The sequence below is a fragment of the Anabrus simplex genome, chromosome 8, assembly GCF_040414725.1.
Source record: "Anabrus simplex isolate iqAnaSimp1 chromosome 8, ASM4041472v1, whole genome shotgun sequence".
In the NCBI taxonomy this organism is placed as follows: domain Eukaryota; kingdom Metazoa; phylum Arthropoda; class Insecta; order Orthoptera; family Tettigoniidae; genus Anabrus; species Anabrus simplex.
Window position 1 is genome coordinate 12,276,349 of NC_090272.1, and position 19,615 is coordinate 12,295,963.

Here is a 19,615-nt window from a genome sequence, read left to right on the forward strand (position 1 = left end):
TAGAAATATTTACCCCACCTGTTTTCCATGTCCTGCTAGTGTCTGAGTCATGGTTAACAGATAATAGCCAGTCTGCTTTGTGTCATCCTGGAGGCTACTCGCTTCTGAGAAATGACCGCACTCACAAAGGGGGTGGAGGGGTATGTGGCTATTTCCTAACCAGCCTCAAACCTAAGTTGTTAGGTCATTCACCAGGCAGATATGAGAGAAAACCAGAATACATGTTCGTAGAAATAACAACGAACGGGATTAAAGCCTTTGTAGGAGTGTTTACAAACCTCCGAATAAAGGCCACTTAGAAGATTTTGAAGCTGATTTAACTACTGCTAGGCTACCTTCACACAATAGTTATGGAAGACTTTAATACGGACTTAATTGACGCAACTTCTTCCGAATCCACACGACTCAAAACATTGCTTCAAGCCTATAATATGAAAATCTTACCTCTCTCTCTGACTCACCGTACATCTCATTCGCACACACTATTAGATCTTATAGTTACCAGCAACTCAGACAGAGTTCTCAATGTTGGTCAATCCTCTGTACCTGGTATATCTACAAATGGCGCAGTATACGTCTCGTATAACCTCCGGCCACCGAAACTCTCACAGAAATTTATCACCTATCGACCATTGAAAAATATAAATACAGATAGACTCTTGGAAGACGCAGGCAAAATACTCTGGCATGACATAACGAACTGTAACAATATAGACGACAAAGTTGACTTCTTTGATACCAAAGTAACGGAAAAATTTGACAAGCGTGCCTCAAAGCGGCGAGCGAGAGTATCGAAAGGACACTCCCCCTGGTTAAATGACGAAATTAGACAACTAATGAAACAATGAGACTGCGTTCACAGACAGTAGAAAAATGACCCTACCGTACACAACTTTGACGAATATAGGAAGTTACGAAATAAGACAACGCAACAAATACGAAATGCTAAACTGCGACACGCTTAGAGTTTAATTACGCCTGACGGTATAGCAGCGACGACATTTTGGAAGTCAATTAATAAGCTTGGACTTACGAAGGACAAGAACAGAGAAGAAATTACAGTACTTCTCGAGACTCTTAACGAGTACTTTACTGCTAATTGCTCCGCAGTATGACCTGACGACAAACAAAGACTTATGAATTATTACGTTACACACCCTACCCCTGACACAAAGAAATTCTATTTCAGTAACGTGACGTCCCTCCAAGTTAGAAAAGCAGTCCTTAGAATAAGCACGAATGCAAAAGGAATCGATGACATTGGGACTGACATGGTCAAGCTGATTCTTGATTGTATATTACCAACCTTAACTCATATAATCAATTTCTCTCTTCTATACTCGACATATCCATCTCTCTGGAAGAAGGCCATTATGCTACCTCTTCCGAAAAGTCAAACGACTTCGAACGAGGGAGACTATCATCCAATCTGTATTTTATCAGCTTCATCTAAAATCTTAGAATATGTCGTCCATACACAAATGTATGATGACACGCCCCCTCCTACAAATGATATCAAAATGGCGTCCGGCTAGTGACACCATGGGAAGGCGTCTCACTACAAGGAAGCAACAAAATCAAAATGCCACCAAAACACAAGAAAAAAATTAAAATAAATGTGAACACAAGGGACCCATTTCCCAAAGAACTAAAAGGGGTGGGATCAACAAGGGATCCAGAACAAGCACCTACAAGAAAAATTTCTACACCCTTTTCAAAAAATAACTATACTATAATTAATTCAAAAATGAATACAAACAATTACATCTTTAGCCGCAAATAAATAGGTGAAATAAATCAATTTTATCCAGTTCAAAGACATATTTGGAGTTTCAAGTAAATGAAAATAAATGCATAGGCCTAAGTCATATCTACAATTTTTTTAAAAGGAAGAGAAATTAGAACAAATTATTTATAAGTTCTGAGGTGAGGTTTTGAACAAATAAATATACCATCTCTTAATTCGAATAAATAAATAAGTAATTTATGTAAATAGAAAATTTTAAAAAATATAAATTTTTCAAACCAAATACTAGCCCTAGCGACCTAACTAAGAAAGGAGCTCCTTGAATAAACCTAAAATATATCATATAACATGCTATCTACACTTAAAATAAATAAATTGTCTAAGGCCCATTCTTAATGGAGGGTTCACTACACCGCACGCGTAGCAGAAGAAGATAAATGCAAAACGCGTCGCACGAATCAATCACCAAGACATATCTGACGAAAAATATCAGTCACATAGCATACCCCAGAAATAGAACCGAATAGCATAGAAAATTAAGCATCACCAATATAAAACCACAAAAAAAACGACAAGTCATCGTTCATGTGCCGTACACTTCAAGAGAGAACCGGTCAGGTAATTCCAAAGTGTTAGTAATTACATACTCAAACGCACACTCGTAAGAGACCAACAACAATTGAGAGATCCGTACACAACAGCATCCAGAGGCAGACTCCACACGCGATAAGATAATAATAATAACAATACAACAGCTAAGTAACGACCAGGAAAAGATAAGGGCAGAAAATCGATAATGGCAGACAGGCACGGTTCGACGAGAACAGCCGACTCAACAATGCAAGAATGATGACGCAAACGTTATAAAGCCCTCCATTAACAACGTCCTTACATTCTGCAGAAGCACTACACGTAAAATGAATAATACAGAAATTTACTGTCACCAAATAGCCCAAAATATAACTATCTACCTGAAATTACTTTTAATAATAATTATTATTATTATTTAGGAAAATTAGTGTCAACAGATTGTTCGGTGCACAATTCAAAATGTATAGTAACCGAGGAGAACTAACCCGTATTAAAATAATGAAAATAAATAGAACAAGATGTCACAATAAAATTTAACGTCACACACCGGCAGAATTTACAAGTAAGGGCAGCAATAAATCAAATGAAAACACCAGGATGAAGGGAACGTCACGAGAAACACACACAAATTTAGCAGAATAAAACTAAATAAGATGAAAAAATAAAATGGGAAACGATCAAAACACACCAAGTGTTCAGCGGACATCACAGTGCACATACGGCGGCTCCAAAATACAAGTCCACATGACGAAAATGAACGGACATAAATTACGCCACACAAAAATATGAACGCCAAACTACGAGGCGCATACAAAATTTAGAAAAAAACATATCCACAAATAAAGAGAGGCGCTATTTACAGAAATGAAGAAAATTACATTACCAAATAATCCATAATGAATTAAGCAACCGAACAATCACTATTACCCACAAGTCAACACTACACTTTAAAACAAATACCTCACCATATTCATCTTATACGCTAATGCTATACATATTATTTACAATTCCCAATCTCTGATACAGAATGTTGTTCACCCAATGCCTGAACTAGGCATGTTGAATACGCCAGCTGGCATGAGAGACCCAGTTCTCAGCGTCATGCTCCTGCGAGTTCAAAATGCAGACAAAACGACAGTCGTTTCGAGAGCGCTCGGCGCGACAGCCGATAGTTCAGAGAGTGAGGCGCTATCTGTCTAACAGTGTTCAAACTGCGCGCGCATAGATGGCGTTAACGTACACATTTCAGGCAGCTGAATACATTATGTTACCAACATAGGAGTGTAAAATGTGCCATGCAAATGGTGCAACAACACATACGAATGCAGATATACGAAGATGTACACCGTCAGATTTCAAATTTATTAATTATAACGCCTCAATGAGTACTTTCGAACGGACAATCTCCTTAATCCTCTCCCGTCCGGTTTCCAACAAGGACATAGTACAACTACATCCTTACTTAATGTGACTGAGGAGGTTTTTACAGTTCTGGTACTACTAGATTACAGTTAAGCTGTCGACAGCGTAGACATTGACATTTTACTTGTAAAACTGAAGGCTCTACATTTTTCTCAGAGTACGATTGCTTGGATGCATTCTTATCTTCACGGACGTCAACAATGTGTGAAAGGTAATAATGGAATCGTTTCCTCGTGGCGCCACGTGAACAGAGGAGTCCCTCAAGGCTTTGAACTTGGTCCTCTTCTTTTCGCACTCTTTGTGAACGACATATCGTCGAATTTAAGACACTTCAAATACCATATGTACGCTGACGATATTCAACTCTACACATACTCTACAGCACGAGCCCTTCAGGAAAATATCGACTTACTAAACATTGACTTACAGGCTGTTAGTGATTAGTCTGCTGCGCACGGCCTGAAATTGAACCCTGCAAAGTCGCAAGTAATCCTTCTTGGCCATCAAAGTCAAACAACAAGTATAACTAAACGTCCGTAGCCAAGAGTAATGCTTCAGGATGTTCCAATTCATTTTGTATCACAAGTAAAGAATCTCGGTGCTATCATGGACGAACGCATGACTTGGGCTGCACATGTCTTACATATCTGTCAAAAAGTTTACTCAACTTTACATTCTTGATATAAATTAAACATATATTTCCAATTATGCTTAAAAAATTAATCGAAGCTCTTGTAATGCCCCATTTTGACAATTGTGATGTTGTTTTCAATGACGTGAGGCCGCAATTTTCTCTAAGGCTACAGCGCTCTCAAAATGCATGTGTGAGACATATATGCAATTTAAGAAAATATGACCACGTGTCTTCTTTCCTAAAACTAGAGTTCGTCGTAACCATCATACATTGTCTCTCCTCCATCGAGTCCTTACTGCAGCTTCCCCATCTTACCTTTCTTCGCGTTTCCATTAGTTCTCAAATGTTCATGATAGACATACAAGGGCTCAAACATCCAACCTGCTCATCATCCCTCACCATCGAACTGCCGCATATAACAGCTCATTACTGGTGTTTACTGCACGAGAGTGGAATTATTTACTGGACGACGTCAGAGGAATACCAACTACGGGGTCATTTAAAAAAGCGTTAAGAGGTACAGCAGGATACGATTGAACTGTGCATTTCTGATCTTTCATTGATCGTGCTACTACAATAACATTGCAAGCTATTATTATTATTATTATTATTATTATTATTATTATTATTATTATTATTATTATTATTATTATTATTATCATTATTATTATTATTGTTGTTGTATGTATGCCTCACAGTGGTGGAATGTTATTTCGGTTATATTTTGATTGTGTTTAAATTGTGTCTTTTCTAGTATTAATTACGGTAGTATTAATTATGACTTTAATGTATACTAATTGGTTTAGTGTATGAGAAGGCCCAATGGCCTTAACTACGCCAGTGAAAACATTTATCTATCTATCTACCTATCTCTCTATCTCTCTCTCTCTCTCTATCTATCTATCTATCCCTGATCATTTCCCGGTACAATATGTATGTATGTATGTTCAATCCTCAGCCCTAGGGCTGGTTGGATCCTCAACAGCTCTGCCATCAGCTGTCATAGATGACCTGGGCATCATTGAAGAGGCGTACTAGGGAAATGAGGAGTGAGGTAATTTCCCATTGCTTTCCTCTCCGAGCCAGAAGTTGCTATTACATATCAGTCTGCCAAGCCCACGAAATGCGTGCTTGAACCGACCCTATGAGCAACATTTTCACACCATTCATGGTAGGGACTGGCTGCGTAAGGAATGGCGTTAGTAGCATCGCTCATACCTCAGTCACTTTCATATTGTCAAAGCCAAGGGTAAGACAGAGACAGATCAAGGAAAGTAACAAAATTGCTCTAGCCTGTACCAGAAGACATAGTGCACTGTAAACACTAGATCCCACCAGCAAAGGCGTCTGAAACACGTATATTCTTCTTGAAGCATCATGTATTCTACAACATGCCCATGTTATATAAAGGTTCCAGAGCTCACATACTGTGACATCAACACGCAAGTGACTGGGGATTTCCTGAACAACTTGAAAAATATGAAGAATAAATGACCCTAACCAGATGTTTACTCAATGACTTTGAACACATGATAGATTATTTACAAGTGGAAAACATAGCCTAATTTATAATATATAAGGTTACTAAACATGGCTAAATGCATAACCTATAGTAAGTTACATGAAAAAGTTGTTTTCATTTATATACATAACATAACTTCATCGGGGCTACAAATTTTTTTGACAAGACAGAATTTATGACAAACATTAAAGATGCTCCAAAATTTTTTAAGATGAAGTGACCACCATTGGCAGCCTTGAAAATGATTTTTGTGGTTTCCCATTTTCAGACCAGACAAATGCTTGTTTTGTGCCTTAATTAAGGCCACGGCCACTACCATCCCACCCTTCCATTGACGAAACCCTTTAATGAGTTAATGCAACGTTAAACCACCCTTCTGTCATTTGTGTTTGTTATTTCTGAAGATTTAACTAAAACAGGCTGCTTTTAATGTTTTAAATACGTCACATAACTTTCTGGCATGATGGAATAATTGCTCATCGGTGATGTAATCTCCTACATTCAGTGGTACATCCACATATTAAATGCCTGCATTCGGTTCATTGACAAAGCTTTTGATGTCGAGCCTTCGTTGTTATTAGTAGCACCGCTACCACTTAACATTGGAGGTCATGGGTCTTTCATGTTCTTCTATCATCTGATATCACTTCATCAAGGGTGATCGGAACATTAGTTTTAGAGTATAAATTAAATAAGGTACATTGGTGTGATCATAGATAAAGGGAAGATGTGCTGAAGTAGGTGGTGGTTTGAAATAAAGACAGGGTACAGCAGGACATTTTGTGGTCTCGCCTTCTATTCTCATCATCATGATGGATGTCATAATGCCACTTCAGCAAGACAAAGATGGTGGGGATGGCGATGCAGAAGGAAGGAGATGATCCAATTGTCTGACGAGATGGAGGGGGTTCGTACACCACACACAAACAACTGGTGATGGTTGATAATCATGATTATGATGACGTTTATACGACTGTGACATATTTCAAGTACTTGGGAAAAATTGTCTCAAAATACAATAGTCTGCCAAAACAAGCAAATCAACGAGGCAACCATTCTACCCTCAAGCAAGGTGGCTGCTGTGGGATGAAATCTGAGACGACACTCTACAAAACTTATTATATACCGATACCGCCACAATGAGGATCAGGATAATTGCAAACTCCAGGCAAGTGAAATGATGTTTGTAATATATTGTGAATAACTATTAAAATAAGATTTATTAACCATAGCTGTAAATGTTTAAAATAATCAAATATGAATAAAACAAAATAATCGCCTCACGCTTGGGTCTAAATTGTAATCTAATTCAAAATATCTGAATAAACAACTGAAGAAATACTAAATTAAATTAAATTAATAAAAATAATTGATCGAAATGTCCGTAGTATGGGCGCAGAGTTCACGAGAATGGATTCTTCGAATTTAGGTACAGCATGATAATAATTCGTCCTCCCCCAGGGCGTGTACATAAAAGCTGCGTACTGGTACATATGCTTGAGGCCTTACTTAACCTTCTCAAAACGACTAAATAGGTAGGAACTGTACCTAGGTTCATCAATAACTGCACTGATTCTAAAATAACTAACTATATTCTCAATAAAATCCGTGCATGAGCACCTCATCAACACACCAAAATATACATATAATACACACAAAATATTGGTGGAAGACTCCATATTTACAACAACAATGAAAACTGTGAAAACGAAAGCGGGGACCAAGCCACCATTTACAGTTGGTCCGTTGAACAACGCACATATATGTAGATAAGTACCGTTCACTGTCTCTGTGTACCAACACGACTTGTAGATTCTCATAATTGTACTATTGTCGTATGGCTTTTAGTTCCGGGATATCCCAGGACGGGCTCGGCTCGCCAGGTGCAGGTCTTTCTATTTGACACCCGTAGGCGACCTGCGCATCGTGATGAGGATGAAATGACCGAGCTCGATAGCTGCAGTCGTTTAAGTGCGGCCAGTATCCAGTATTCGGGAGATAGTAGGTTCGAACCCCACTGTCGGCAGCCCTGAAAATGGTTTTCCGTGGTTTCCCATTTTCACACCAGGCAAATGCTGGGGCTGTACCTTAATTAAGGCCACGGCCGCTTCCTTCCCACTTCTATCCCTTCCTTGTCCCATCGTCGCCATAAGACCTATCTGTGTCGGTGCGACGTAAAGCAACTAGAAAAAAATGAGGATGAAATGATGATGAAGACAACACATACACCCTGATTCTCTTGCCTAGAATGACGGAAATTCTGATTATTTCTATCTCCCCTTAGCTGATAACCTTGTCTCCCTCTACCTCCATAATTCGTACCTTCACTTTGCCTAGTCCTCCCCTGTACTTCCAAAGCATCAAACCTCTCTAAAAGCTTTCTGATTCCTTAATCGTAACGATATTCTGCATATTTGTAGCTAATCCGACCTTCTCAGGAAAATGACTCTACATCTGACGGACTGTATCTCTCTCTTCGATGCTAGACCTTCAATATTCTGCTCGATCAGAACATGCGCCTAGAAATACTCCGCCATAGACACACCTTCCTAAGGTCTATATTTGCCAAATAGCACGCGATCATTTTTCCTTCCCTGAATAGCTTCACTCCAAAATTTAGAACTAAATTTCTTCCTAAATTCCTCCAAACTCGAAATACCCTGTCTATAAACTTGAAACCAATATCTCACTTCTCCAACAAAAGCAACATCCAACATCTCATCAACCATACTCCACTCAATCAAACCATGGTCAAGATTCTTGGAAAACCGTTTCTCCACCGTTTTCAAGAATTCCTTCGGAATAAACTGCCGACCATTAAACTGGGGCAATTCAGAGTCCTTCGTACGAGATACGTACCTACTGTCTGTACTGCTACCTACTTGGACTTGACTGAACTCCTGCTTTAATTTCACATGACATGCTTTAATTCCTTCTTCCACTACCATTCTGGCATTTCCTTCTACTGACTTGAGGTCTTTCTCCAATTTCTCAGTCTTCTCATCTGTTAGCTTCGCTAAAACATTCTGACTAGTTTTAATTCTATCTAGTTCTTCGACTTTATCTTCCACTATTTTTATACTTTTATCATATTCCTTGCTGGTTTTAATTCTATCTAGTTCTTCGACTTTATCTTCTACTATTTTTATTCTCTCAACACATTCCTTGTTGTTTTCAACAAATTCATTCCTAACTACATTAAATCGATATTCAATTTTCTCAGTCAGTTCCAAGCTCTGAGCTTCCACCTTATTGTTGATTTCTTGAATTTCCCTGCTTTGATGGTCAAACTTCTGGTTTAATTCATCTATTCTACTATTCATAGCACTGCTTAAACTCTCAATTTTACTAGGCAATTCAAAACTTACTGAATTTAACTCCTTATTCTAACTCCGTTTTAACTGAATTAATACTGTATATTTCATTACTTAAAAATTCAGTTCAATCCTCAACTTTTTACTCTGACTATCAATCTTACTGGACTATTCAACACTCTTACTATCGATCTTACTGGACAGTTCATCAGTGTTAATGTTAACAACACTCTGATTATATCTTTTACAGTTAACATCATTTAATTCACCCTTGAACTCTTCGCTGTTACTATCGATTCTACTGAACAATTCACTCTTCAACTCTATACTGAACTGATTAAATAGCGATTTTAGCATATCAAGAGTTAAAGCCTCCCCTTGATCCCCTACATGCTGAGCCTGAGACGGGATACTCGGTTCCTGAATTATCATTGCCGATTGACCTTTCCTACTCCATTTCACTACTCTCACTTAAATTACATAGACCCGATGCGGTGGAATTCTTTTGACCTCTCTTATCCTGATTCATAGTACCAACAACTTTAACAACCTCTTTATTTCTCTGTTTTATAATGCTCGACTCACTAAAATATTTCTTCATCCTCCAAAATACATATCACGTACTGAAATAGTTTGTAGAATTCCAAGTACACCTGACAAGTGCACCTACGCTTATAAGCCTAACTCAGCTCCTCATTGCCAAGCCATTTGTGACATATTGAGAATAACAAAATATAAATTAATAACCATAGCAATAAATGCTTAAAATAATCAAATATGAATAAAACAAAATAATCGCCTCATGCTGATTCAAAATATCTGAATAAACAACTGAAAAATTACTAAAATAAGTTAAATTAATAAAAATAATTGATCGAAATGTCCGTAGTATGGACGCAGAGTTCACCTGAATGGGTCCCTCGAATTTGAATAGAGCATCATAATAATTCCTCCTCTCCCAGGGCGTGTACATAAAAGCTGCGTACTGGTACATCTGCTTGAGGCCTTACCTAACCTCAAAACGACTAAATAGGTAGGAACTGCACCTAGGTTCATCAATAACTGCACTGATTCTAAAATAACTAACTATATTCTCAGTAAAACCCGTGCATGAGCACCTCATCAACACACCAAAATATACATATAATACACCCACAAAATATTGGTGGAAGACTCCATATTTACAACAACAACAACAATGAAAACAGTGTGAAAACGAAAGCGGGGACCAAGCCACCATTTGCAGTTGGTCCGTTGAACAATGCACATATATGTAGATAAGTACCCTTCACTGTCTCTGTGTACCAACACGACTTGTAGATTCTCATAATTGTACTTATTGTATCACACAGATACTGTACCTTATAATACTGTGTTCACTGACTCTAACAATTGGTTTAAAGATACATTCACTTGAGCAACACGCGCTTGTCGTTCCTGAACATAAATAATTAAAAATGTAAGGTAGCTTACACTAACATATAATACCAAGTGCCTAGGTCAGCCACGTTCCACAAACATAAAAGTACTATGTTCCACAAACGTTGGAAGCCCAGTCCAGTATAGTGCAGCAGTGTCACTCCAGTACCGTGTTGTCAAGTTTCACTCCCGTATCATGTCGCGCCGTAGTTTGAACACATGCCTATATAGACCTCAGCCTTTCTTTCCTCTCACATGATACTCTTAGATTGAACCTGGTCAGCCAATCATGAGTAGATCCTCTTGTCAAGACGACACCCTGAATCTCTTCCTGGCCCCAAATAACAACACCATCAACGGACTCCGGGGTGTTTCACATGAGTCATCGGAACGTTCCGACTACAACAACAAGTCCACCTTGTAAGAGTCTGGGCTATACCATGACTCATCCAAATATTCCAGGTTATGAATAGCAATGTTTTCCCAACCGTTGTACAAAACAAATTACTCATACCACATATGGAGGCCTTCCAAATTAAAATATTAGGAATAAATGTACAAATTAAATAATGATAATAATAATGATACATCGAATACAGACAATAATATGTCTCACTTCTAAATACGTTGCGATGGTGTGATATATGTACTATGCCAGTTCATTCGCACCATGGCTTAGGATACCGAGAAGGACAAGTTTGGGAATGAAGATATTACAGAAGTGGAATGAGGAATAGAGATTGAAGATAAAAGGCTGTCAGTGGACAGAACTGCAAGGAGAGAATTTGAAAAAAGGTAGAAGGGAGTTTACTTGTTGGAAGACTCACAAGGAAATGAACTTATTTTGTGAAGAAGGATGTACTGCAGAGATTGGAACAACTTAGTGGATACAAGGACAGGACGAGATGGAGGGGCTCATACACCACATCCAGACAACTGGAGGTGGTTGATGATGATATCTGTCATAAATCCTCAGCAAGGGATGTTTTCTAGAACAGTGTACCGTTTTTAATTTGTTCTTAACCAAAGACAATTGCGGGTGATCACAAGGATCCGGACATAATACAACTTTATAATGTTCGCTGGCGAGATGTAGTGTTTACAGTGCACTATGTCTTCTGGTATGGGCTACAATAACTTTGTTACTTTCATTGACCTGTCTCAGTCTCAACCTTGGCTTTGACAATATGAAAGTGAGTGAGGTATGAGCGATGTTAGCAATACCATTCCTTACGCAGCCAGTCCCTGTTATAAAAGGTGTGAAAATGTCACTCACGGGGTTGCTTGGTGCATGCATTTCAGTGAGCTTGGCAGACTGATATGTAATAGCAACTTCTGGCTCGGTGAGGAAAGCAATGGGAAACTGCCTCACTCCTCGTTTCCCTAGTATGTCTCTTCAGTGACTCCTAGGCTATCTATGACAGCTGTTGGCGGAACTGCGGAGGATCAAACCAGCAAACCAGCCTTCGGGCTGAATACCCAACATGCACACATCATAATAGTAATATAATGAATCATGGTTATCCAGTGTCAAGAATATAGATTAGTATTGTCAACAAATCCTTTAAAATGTTTAATGGAAGATTTTGTGCATCTGTCAACGAGAGGCCCAGTTTCTTGAGATACAGTAGGATCTCGTGTCCTTAAACGTAGTTCCCCTGGCTTCGAAGTCCCGTAACTTCCCATGCGTAACCAACTGAGTTATAGCTCTCACGTAAGTAAGAGACGCATGGGCAGTAGATGGCACTCTTGGTTATTCACCACCTATGCCTGCTCCAAGTAGACCTCAAAGCGTATGGTGGGGTCCGATAGGGGTTTCTTTTCCGTATGGTTGATGGCGGTAATATCCACTCGCCTGGTCGATCCATCTTGTGAAAGGAGAAAGGCAGCGCACTTCTTCGTAAAACTTATTTGCCCTCCGTCCCCACTTCCGTTCCAGCAATGTGAGGACCACTGTGCCTCCCTCTGGTTTAGACCGCGTGGGTGGTAAGTTGTTAGTATTGGGATCCTGATTTGATTCCAACTTGGGTTGTGAGTGTTTAATCGTAAATGGCTAATTCGTTTGGCTCAGAGACTGACTGTTTTAGCTGTCTCCAGTGTTCCTGAAGCTCTTGACCCCTGTACAATACTAACACACATTCTAACACCATGCCCGCTGCTCTGCTGGTTGCAAGGCAACACTGTCAGATAGCTGCGGAGTTGTCCTCACAGAGGCTGAGTGCTTGTGCTGTCACCAGTGTTCCTGAAACTATTGACACCCTGTACAACACTAACACACAGGCCACCCCCTAGCCGCTGGTGTGCAGATTACAAGGCGACACTGTCAGATGGCTCCTGAGTTGTCCTCACACAGGCTGAGTGTTTGTGCTGTCTCCAAGGTTCCTGAAACTCTTGACACCCTGTACAACACTAACACACAGGCCACCCCTAGCCGCTGGTGTGCAGATTACAAGGTGACACTGTCAGAAGGCTCCTGAGTTGTCATCACACAGGCTGAGTGTTTGTGCTGTCTCCAAGGTTCCTGAAACTCTTGACACCCTGTACAACACTAACACACAGGCCACCCCCTAGCCGCTGGTGTGCAGATTGCAAGGCAACACTGTCAGATGGCTCCTGAGTTGTCCTCACAAAGGCTGAGTAGACGTCTAACCATTCCTCAGATACAGTTAAAAATCTCTGACTGGCCTTGAGTTGAGGCAGGGTCACGCTAGTGATAGCCACACAGCACAGATACCTGATATAGAGTACTTGTTACTGGTAATGAAGACAGGGTATTTCAGATAACCCATTTTATGTGAAATATCAAAGTGAGCAATATGCTAGTTTAGTAATATTTTTATTATGGCATATTGTGGAGATTTTGCTGTTTCTACTACAACATCCCTGTATGGCGCCCATTCTCTTTCTGCATTTTGAACGTGCTTACTCTCTACTGTTTGGAACTTTTCGTAACCATATCCACGTACTTCTGTCTAATTTCCTCGCCCTGGAGATTGTCTATCCTTATTCGCGTGCAGAAGGATTTCACTTTCTCTATCCTAGGCCTAGAGATACTTAGTTCACTACAGATCAGATAGTGGTGTGTATCATCAAAATATTCCTTGAATACCTGCACACTCCTAACAGATTTCCTGAATTTAAAGTCGGTTATGATATAGTCTATTATGGATCTGGCGTCCATTCCCTCCCATGTGTTTCAGTGAATAGCTTTATGTTTGAAAAATGTATTCGTAAACTCTAATCCCGTACTAGGACAGAAGTCCAGTAAACACTATTAGCTTCCATATCTTCCCTATATTTACCCATCACCTTCTCATATCGTTCAGTTCTATTTCCAACTCTCACGTTGAAATCGCCCATTAGCGCTATTCTATACTTGCTGTTGACCCTGACCACGATGTCACTCAATGCTTCATAAAACTTGTCAACTTCCTCCTCATCTGCACCCTCGCATGGTGAATACACTGAGACAGTTCTCGTCCTAATTCCGCCTACTATCAAATCTACCCACATCATTCGCTCATTTACATGCTTAACAGAAACTATGTTGCGTGCTGTGGTATTCCTGATGAAGAGCCCCACACCGCACTCAGGCTGTCCTTTTCTAACACCCGTCAAGAACGCTTTATAATCTCCTCTCTTTCTCTTACCCAAATATGATGAACTCTTAGCACATCCAGATTAATCCTCTTTGCTGCCGCATCCAGTTCTACTTTTCTTTCCTTTATAAGCCCCATTAATATTGATAGCTCCTCATCGAATTCCATTTCGTTCGCCAAGTTGTTTTCAAGGACTTCCTCGCCTGTCGGATGCAAGTGGGACTCCATTACTCCCATTGGTAGGAGGCTGGCTTAAAACGTTCTGAACTCGGTAAATTCTGTGCAGCAGGATACTACCGTACTTATACGTAGTCCCTGTGGGGAAGCCTTCTCTAATAGGTTAGGGACCACCGATGGATTGCTGCCTGAGCACAAGGCGACCCATGACTCAGAATATGTCTGAGATACCCACTCCCATTCCATAGCAACTGGTAACCCGACTAGGGCACTCAGCCGTTGCCCATAGTTCATTTCACGAACTGAATAACCCACGCAATGAAATACGGTAGGTCGGATTCACACATGAAAGGATTTTTAAAAAATATACTGATAGGACACATCTTAAAATAACTCATTAATAACAGAATGCCATGTTTGTTCATGTATGTTTACATTGCATACACTTGTAATAATTGCGAATGGCTGATATTATCAACAAGTGTGACTTTTAAGGCTATTAAACAGAGAATGGAAGAAACCGGCAAAAATAACAAAATTATTTAATTTTATTGGAGGTATTTGGGGGAAAATGTAAAGAAAACAGAGATAGGCCTAACTACATGTAGTTACGGAAGAGGTATCCTGGACTGTACAACTTAATTAAAATCCAGGAAATACCTCATAACGATAAGATATACTGTATTTATGTAACTATTAAAGAATATGTCTGTGGTAGTAAACTATAATTGAATGCGGTATTAGTCGCAAGTGAGCTGCATTTGGAAATTGAAGAGAACCAGTGGCATGTGATAGAGATGGATGCGATGATCCCCCGGTTTGGTGGGCATCCGTGACTGGGGGAGGGGGATGTCCGTTGTTTGTTTCCAGTCGGTCGTATGGAGTTAAATATATTTAATTTACCGTAATTAATAATTCTGGTTGCATGTAAATGCAATGGTCGCGGCGGGCGGACCTTCTCCCACCCCCTGCGGGCGGTTCTTCCTGACTTGGGTTGGGGGTTCTGTCCGCTGTTTTTATAAGGATGTATGATATGTATGGAGCATGCAGCATATACTAACATTACCTAACTGTTAACGAATTTGAATATCTTTGTATTTTTTGTATCTTGCTTTCGTTTGTTGCTTTGTTTGGAGTAAGTTCAAATTTAACTACATGTAATGTCTTAGAATACGCTCTCCCCAGTTTGTGGTCATCCGTGACTGGGAGAGAAGTGTATTAAAAAAACAACAAGTGTAACAAATTATATGAATGTTTTCGTCATTTAAGATACAGTCATACACAGTGCTTTTTACATCATTGCTGCATAGTAAATTCTTCCAAAAAGTCAGTAGCAGCCATAAAGACAGATAGCCACATACCACCGCTGTGTCTTCCCCTACTGACAGGTCACGACAAACTTAGCCAGAGTTTTCTTTAGGTTTAGAACATAAATCAGTGTTAATAACAGTCCGGCTCCACCGCGTGCTGGCCTTTGGTCCAGAGGGTCCCGTGTTCGATTCCCGCACGGGTCGGGGAATTTAACCTTAAATGGTTAATTCCCTTGGCTCGGGGTATGGGTCTCTATGCTCTCACCAACATCCCTGCAACTCACACACCACACACAACACTATCCTCCACCACAATAACACGCAGTTACCTACACATGGCAGATGTCCCCACCCTCATCGGAGGGTCTGCCTTACAAGAGTTGCACCCGGCTAGAAATAGGCAGACGAAATTATTATTATTATTATTATTATTATTATTATTATCTTAATAACAGACTTGTCACACTTGTTCGTAGTATCACAACATAAACAATACTGTTTACAGATGTTTACAAGACAGTGATTTGATAGAATGTGAGAATTTTCTTTTAGATCAGGGCAAATCATTCTGTTATGGTGTTCCACATGTTAGCCAACACTGGTAAAGAATGAGAGCTGTTGCTATCAAGCAGTAATAGTCTATTTCCTCAGCTCTTTATCAACCCAACTACCAACATTTCAAAACATTGTTTACATACAAAGTATTCCCACTGGCCCAATTTTTTATATTCCCAATATGTACATTGTAAAAATGATCCTGTTTTCTCGGTATTGGTAAAAATAAAGAAGAATGTAATGGAGTTGAGTATTTAACAAAAAAATGAAGTAGAGTCGTGACAGCCAACATGCATTCTGTTCTGATATTTATATCTTTTGCTCTCTTATACCTGGTGATAGCGGGTGAATGCTTTGTAAAATAAGTGTAAGAGATGAGCTTGTTCAACCGGTTTCACTTCAGCGATTGAGTCGGTACAATTACAGATGGATCGTAGGAGGCAAATACAGAAATTCACTCCTAGCTAACTAATGCTCCATTTGACAGAAGTGGTATAAATTTCATTTTGTGAGTGTTCTTACGTCCTAGTAACTTCTAGGCACTGGTTTCTATGTTATAAAGGAAACAAGTGCCCCATCAGAGTTGAGAGAAACCTCAGAAGCTGATGGTTCTTAGTGCAACGAGTGTCGGAGGGCATGTTCCGCCAGGCTGATGCTGAGTGTCCGTGGGTCTGAGGGTGAAACCCCCTCACCCCAGATGAACACTGCGGAGAATGACTCACAATGTACAACTCCGACGGTCAACATTGAGATAGTGGCCAACTGAAGTCTTGGAGGGGACTGGACTCAAATGGGCTGAGAATCAGTCAAAAGAAGACAGAATGTGTGACCTTGAACAACTTGGACCGTTCCCTTGGATGGCAAACCACTAACAATGACAGAGAAGTTCGAGTATCTGGTGTATGTCATCACTGCTGATTGTAAACGTACACTGCACGAAATGACGTGGACTAGCTCGAGTCACGTGCAACAAACAAATGCTGGTCAAATTGCTCTCTTGCGGGATCTTGAACTTGTACATGAATATTTTTATGTAGGCTCAGTTCTAGACTGTGAATATTGTGCAGTGGAAATGTTGAAAATCATCTGTAAGACTTGGTGCAGACTCTCATGTTCGTGTACAGTTGTGAAACTTGGACTAAACATCAGCGTATAGACAACTTTGAAATGTGGTGCCGGCAGAGGATGCTAACAATACCATGGACACAGAGACAGACGATTGTACTATGCTACCAGGAGCCGAAACGACAGCACAGTGATTGAGGAAGAGCGCCAAGCATCACCTCGATGCCTTTAAGGAAGATCATACAAGAAGCAGAAAGTGGTGAAGAAATGCATACAACATGTACGAGGTCACGATGCATGTTGAAGTATCTTGCCCAATCAGAGAGCAGTTTCGCTGCTATGTTCATGTACATCGCTCCTTGAATGTGGTAGAACCGAGCAGAGGAAGACGAAGGTAAATGTGGGAGCGTGTAGCTAAAGGCAGATTTGTTTAACATCCTTGCTTTCTGATTTTAATATTTATTCATGGATTTTGCTCTTTATGCCTGTGTTAAGTAACTGCTAGTTGGTGCCCAAAACTCTTGAAATACTCTACTTAAAGTTAAACAATTTAAACGGACAGCCAATGAAATTTTCTCCAAAATGGTTAAAAAACAGCATTTTATTTTTAAAATTTTTCTTATGTGTATATGTTAATGAAGAGTTATTATTGGTGTGTGCAGGTGGATTGCATTTTGTGGAGAGTCGCAGCGGGAAGCTCCAGCTGGTCCATGACGGTCATATCTACCAGCTGAACATGCAGCAGGGCGCAACCAAATATTGGCGCTGCACGGAATACGTGAGTAAGGGCTGCCGAGGTCGCTGCATCACGACCGGAGATCGACTCACCACTCGCACCTCTCTTCACACCCACGAGCGTCAGTACGAGAAGATCCGTGCGAAAGAAAAATGTGCCCAAATGAAGAAAGAATTTGTTCGTAGAAGTCAGTTGGAAATGGTGATGGCTACGTTCGGTGGAGACTTGCTTCCTTAGAACGTTGCCTACAAACAGTTGACTGATCGAACGCTGTCTACAGTTTCAGCTATGCAACAAAGGAATTTATTTTGCGTCCAACTTTCCATTAATGTTCCTGTTTGTAGATCGCAGTATTATTTGCATGTTTAGTGACCTCAAGGAAAGGGAAAAACAAGCAGGTGATCAATAAACATATAAAATTGGACTGGTACGCACATTTAGATAAACAATTTTATTTACTTTTGTCAGAAGTGGTACATAAAAGAAATCAAACTCAAACAATACCTATAAAAGACACAAATGAAATACGGTGTATAAAACAGATACTGGTGCTATACACATACATTAAAAAGAAACTGCTATAGCAAGTGTAATGCTAATTTTGTATTCATACTTACAACAAACACATCATTTTAATTATCGTAACAGTAAAAAAGATGAACTAGTGGCTACATTAAAAGAATGCACATGTAATTTCTATCACAATGTCTTCGTGCAGAAATAGGCAACAGAACTCCCTCTCGTTGCAAGAACAGATACACATGTATGGACATAGCATTGATTTTCCTGGGCATTTCGTTAAATGACCTTGTTTCCGGTTCCGGCTTCATCAGGATACTCATTAATCTTCACAGATACACAGTCTTGATCCTGGAAGTACAGCCAGACAAATGCAGAAAAAGAAGGAAATACAGTGCTTTATTGTATTTATCCTAATGTGTGTTCCAGTCTAGGTTCCTATCTTTTTAATATATGACATAATTAAAGGATAACCTCAATCCTGTGAAAACCCCATTTCTGCGCAAGGATATTTCTGTTCTAATTTATAAGCTAGGACGTAATATATTATTTAAAATGTTATAAAAACAATAGATTGATTGATTATTTTATATGTTATTTCATACAGTGCAAAAGAAAGCGAGAAAATGATTGCACACATTTGTGTGCAGTGGGCATTGGAGGGCAGGGGTTTTCTGTGATTGGAAGTATAACATTTTTACCATTTATATGCAATTATTTAGATGGGAACCACAAAAGAATCACTTACACTAAATCAGTTAACAAATGAAATTGAATAAATCAACACTGTTATTGAAATAGTTAGCCTGAGAAAGATAAAGTCACTATATCAAGTAAATAACACTACACTGCCATCACAAATGTTAGCCTGAAAAAGATAAAGTCACTATATCAAGTAAATAACACTACACTGCCATCACAAAAGTTGGCCAGAAAGGGAATTATGAATGAAAGGCCGCAAAGCAATGAATATGGCAACCTACATTGCATACCACACAGTACTTG

The 19,615-nt window shown here is 39.6% G+C and overlaps 1 protein-coding gene across 1 annotated transcript in view; it reads left to right on the top strand.

Annotated features, from left to right (window-relative positions):
- Positions 1 to 18,351, top strand: part of LOC136879195 (modifier of mdg4) — a 617,535-nt gene extending 599,184 nt beyond the window's left edge. Inside the window, exon 7 of the mRNA XM_068229102.1 lies at positions 18,018 to 18,351. Within this exon, the coding sequence (XP_068085203.1) occupies positions 18,018 to 18,328 (311 nt within the window). The 3' untranslated portion in view covers positions 18,329 to 18,351. The remainder of the gene's footprint in view (positions 1 to 18,017) is intronic.
- The last annotated feature ends 1,264 nt before the right edge of the window (positions 18,352 to 19,615 follow it).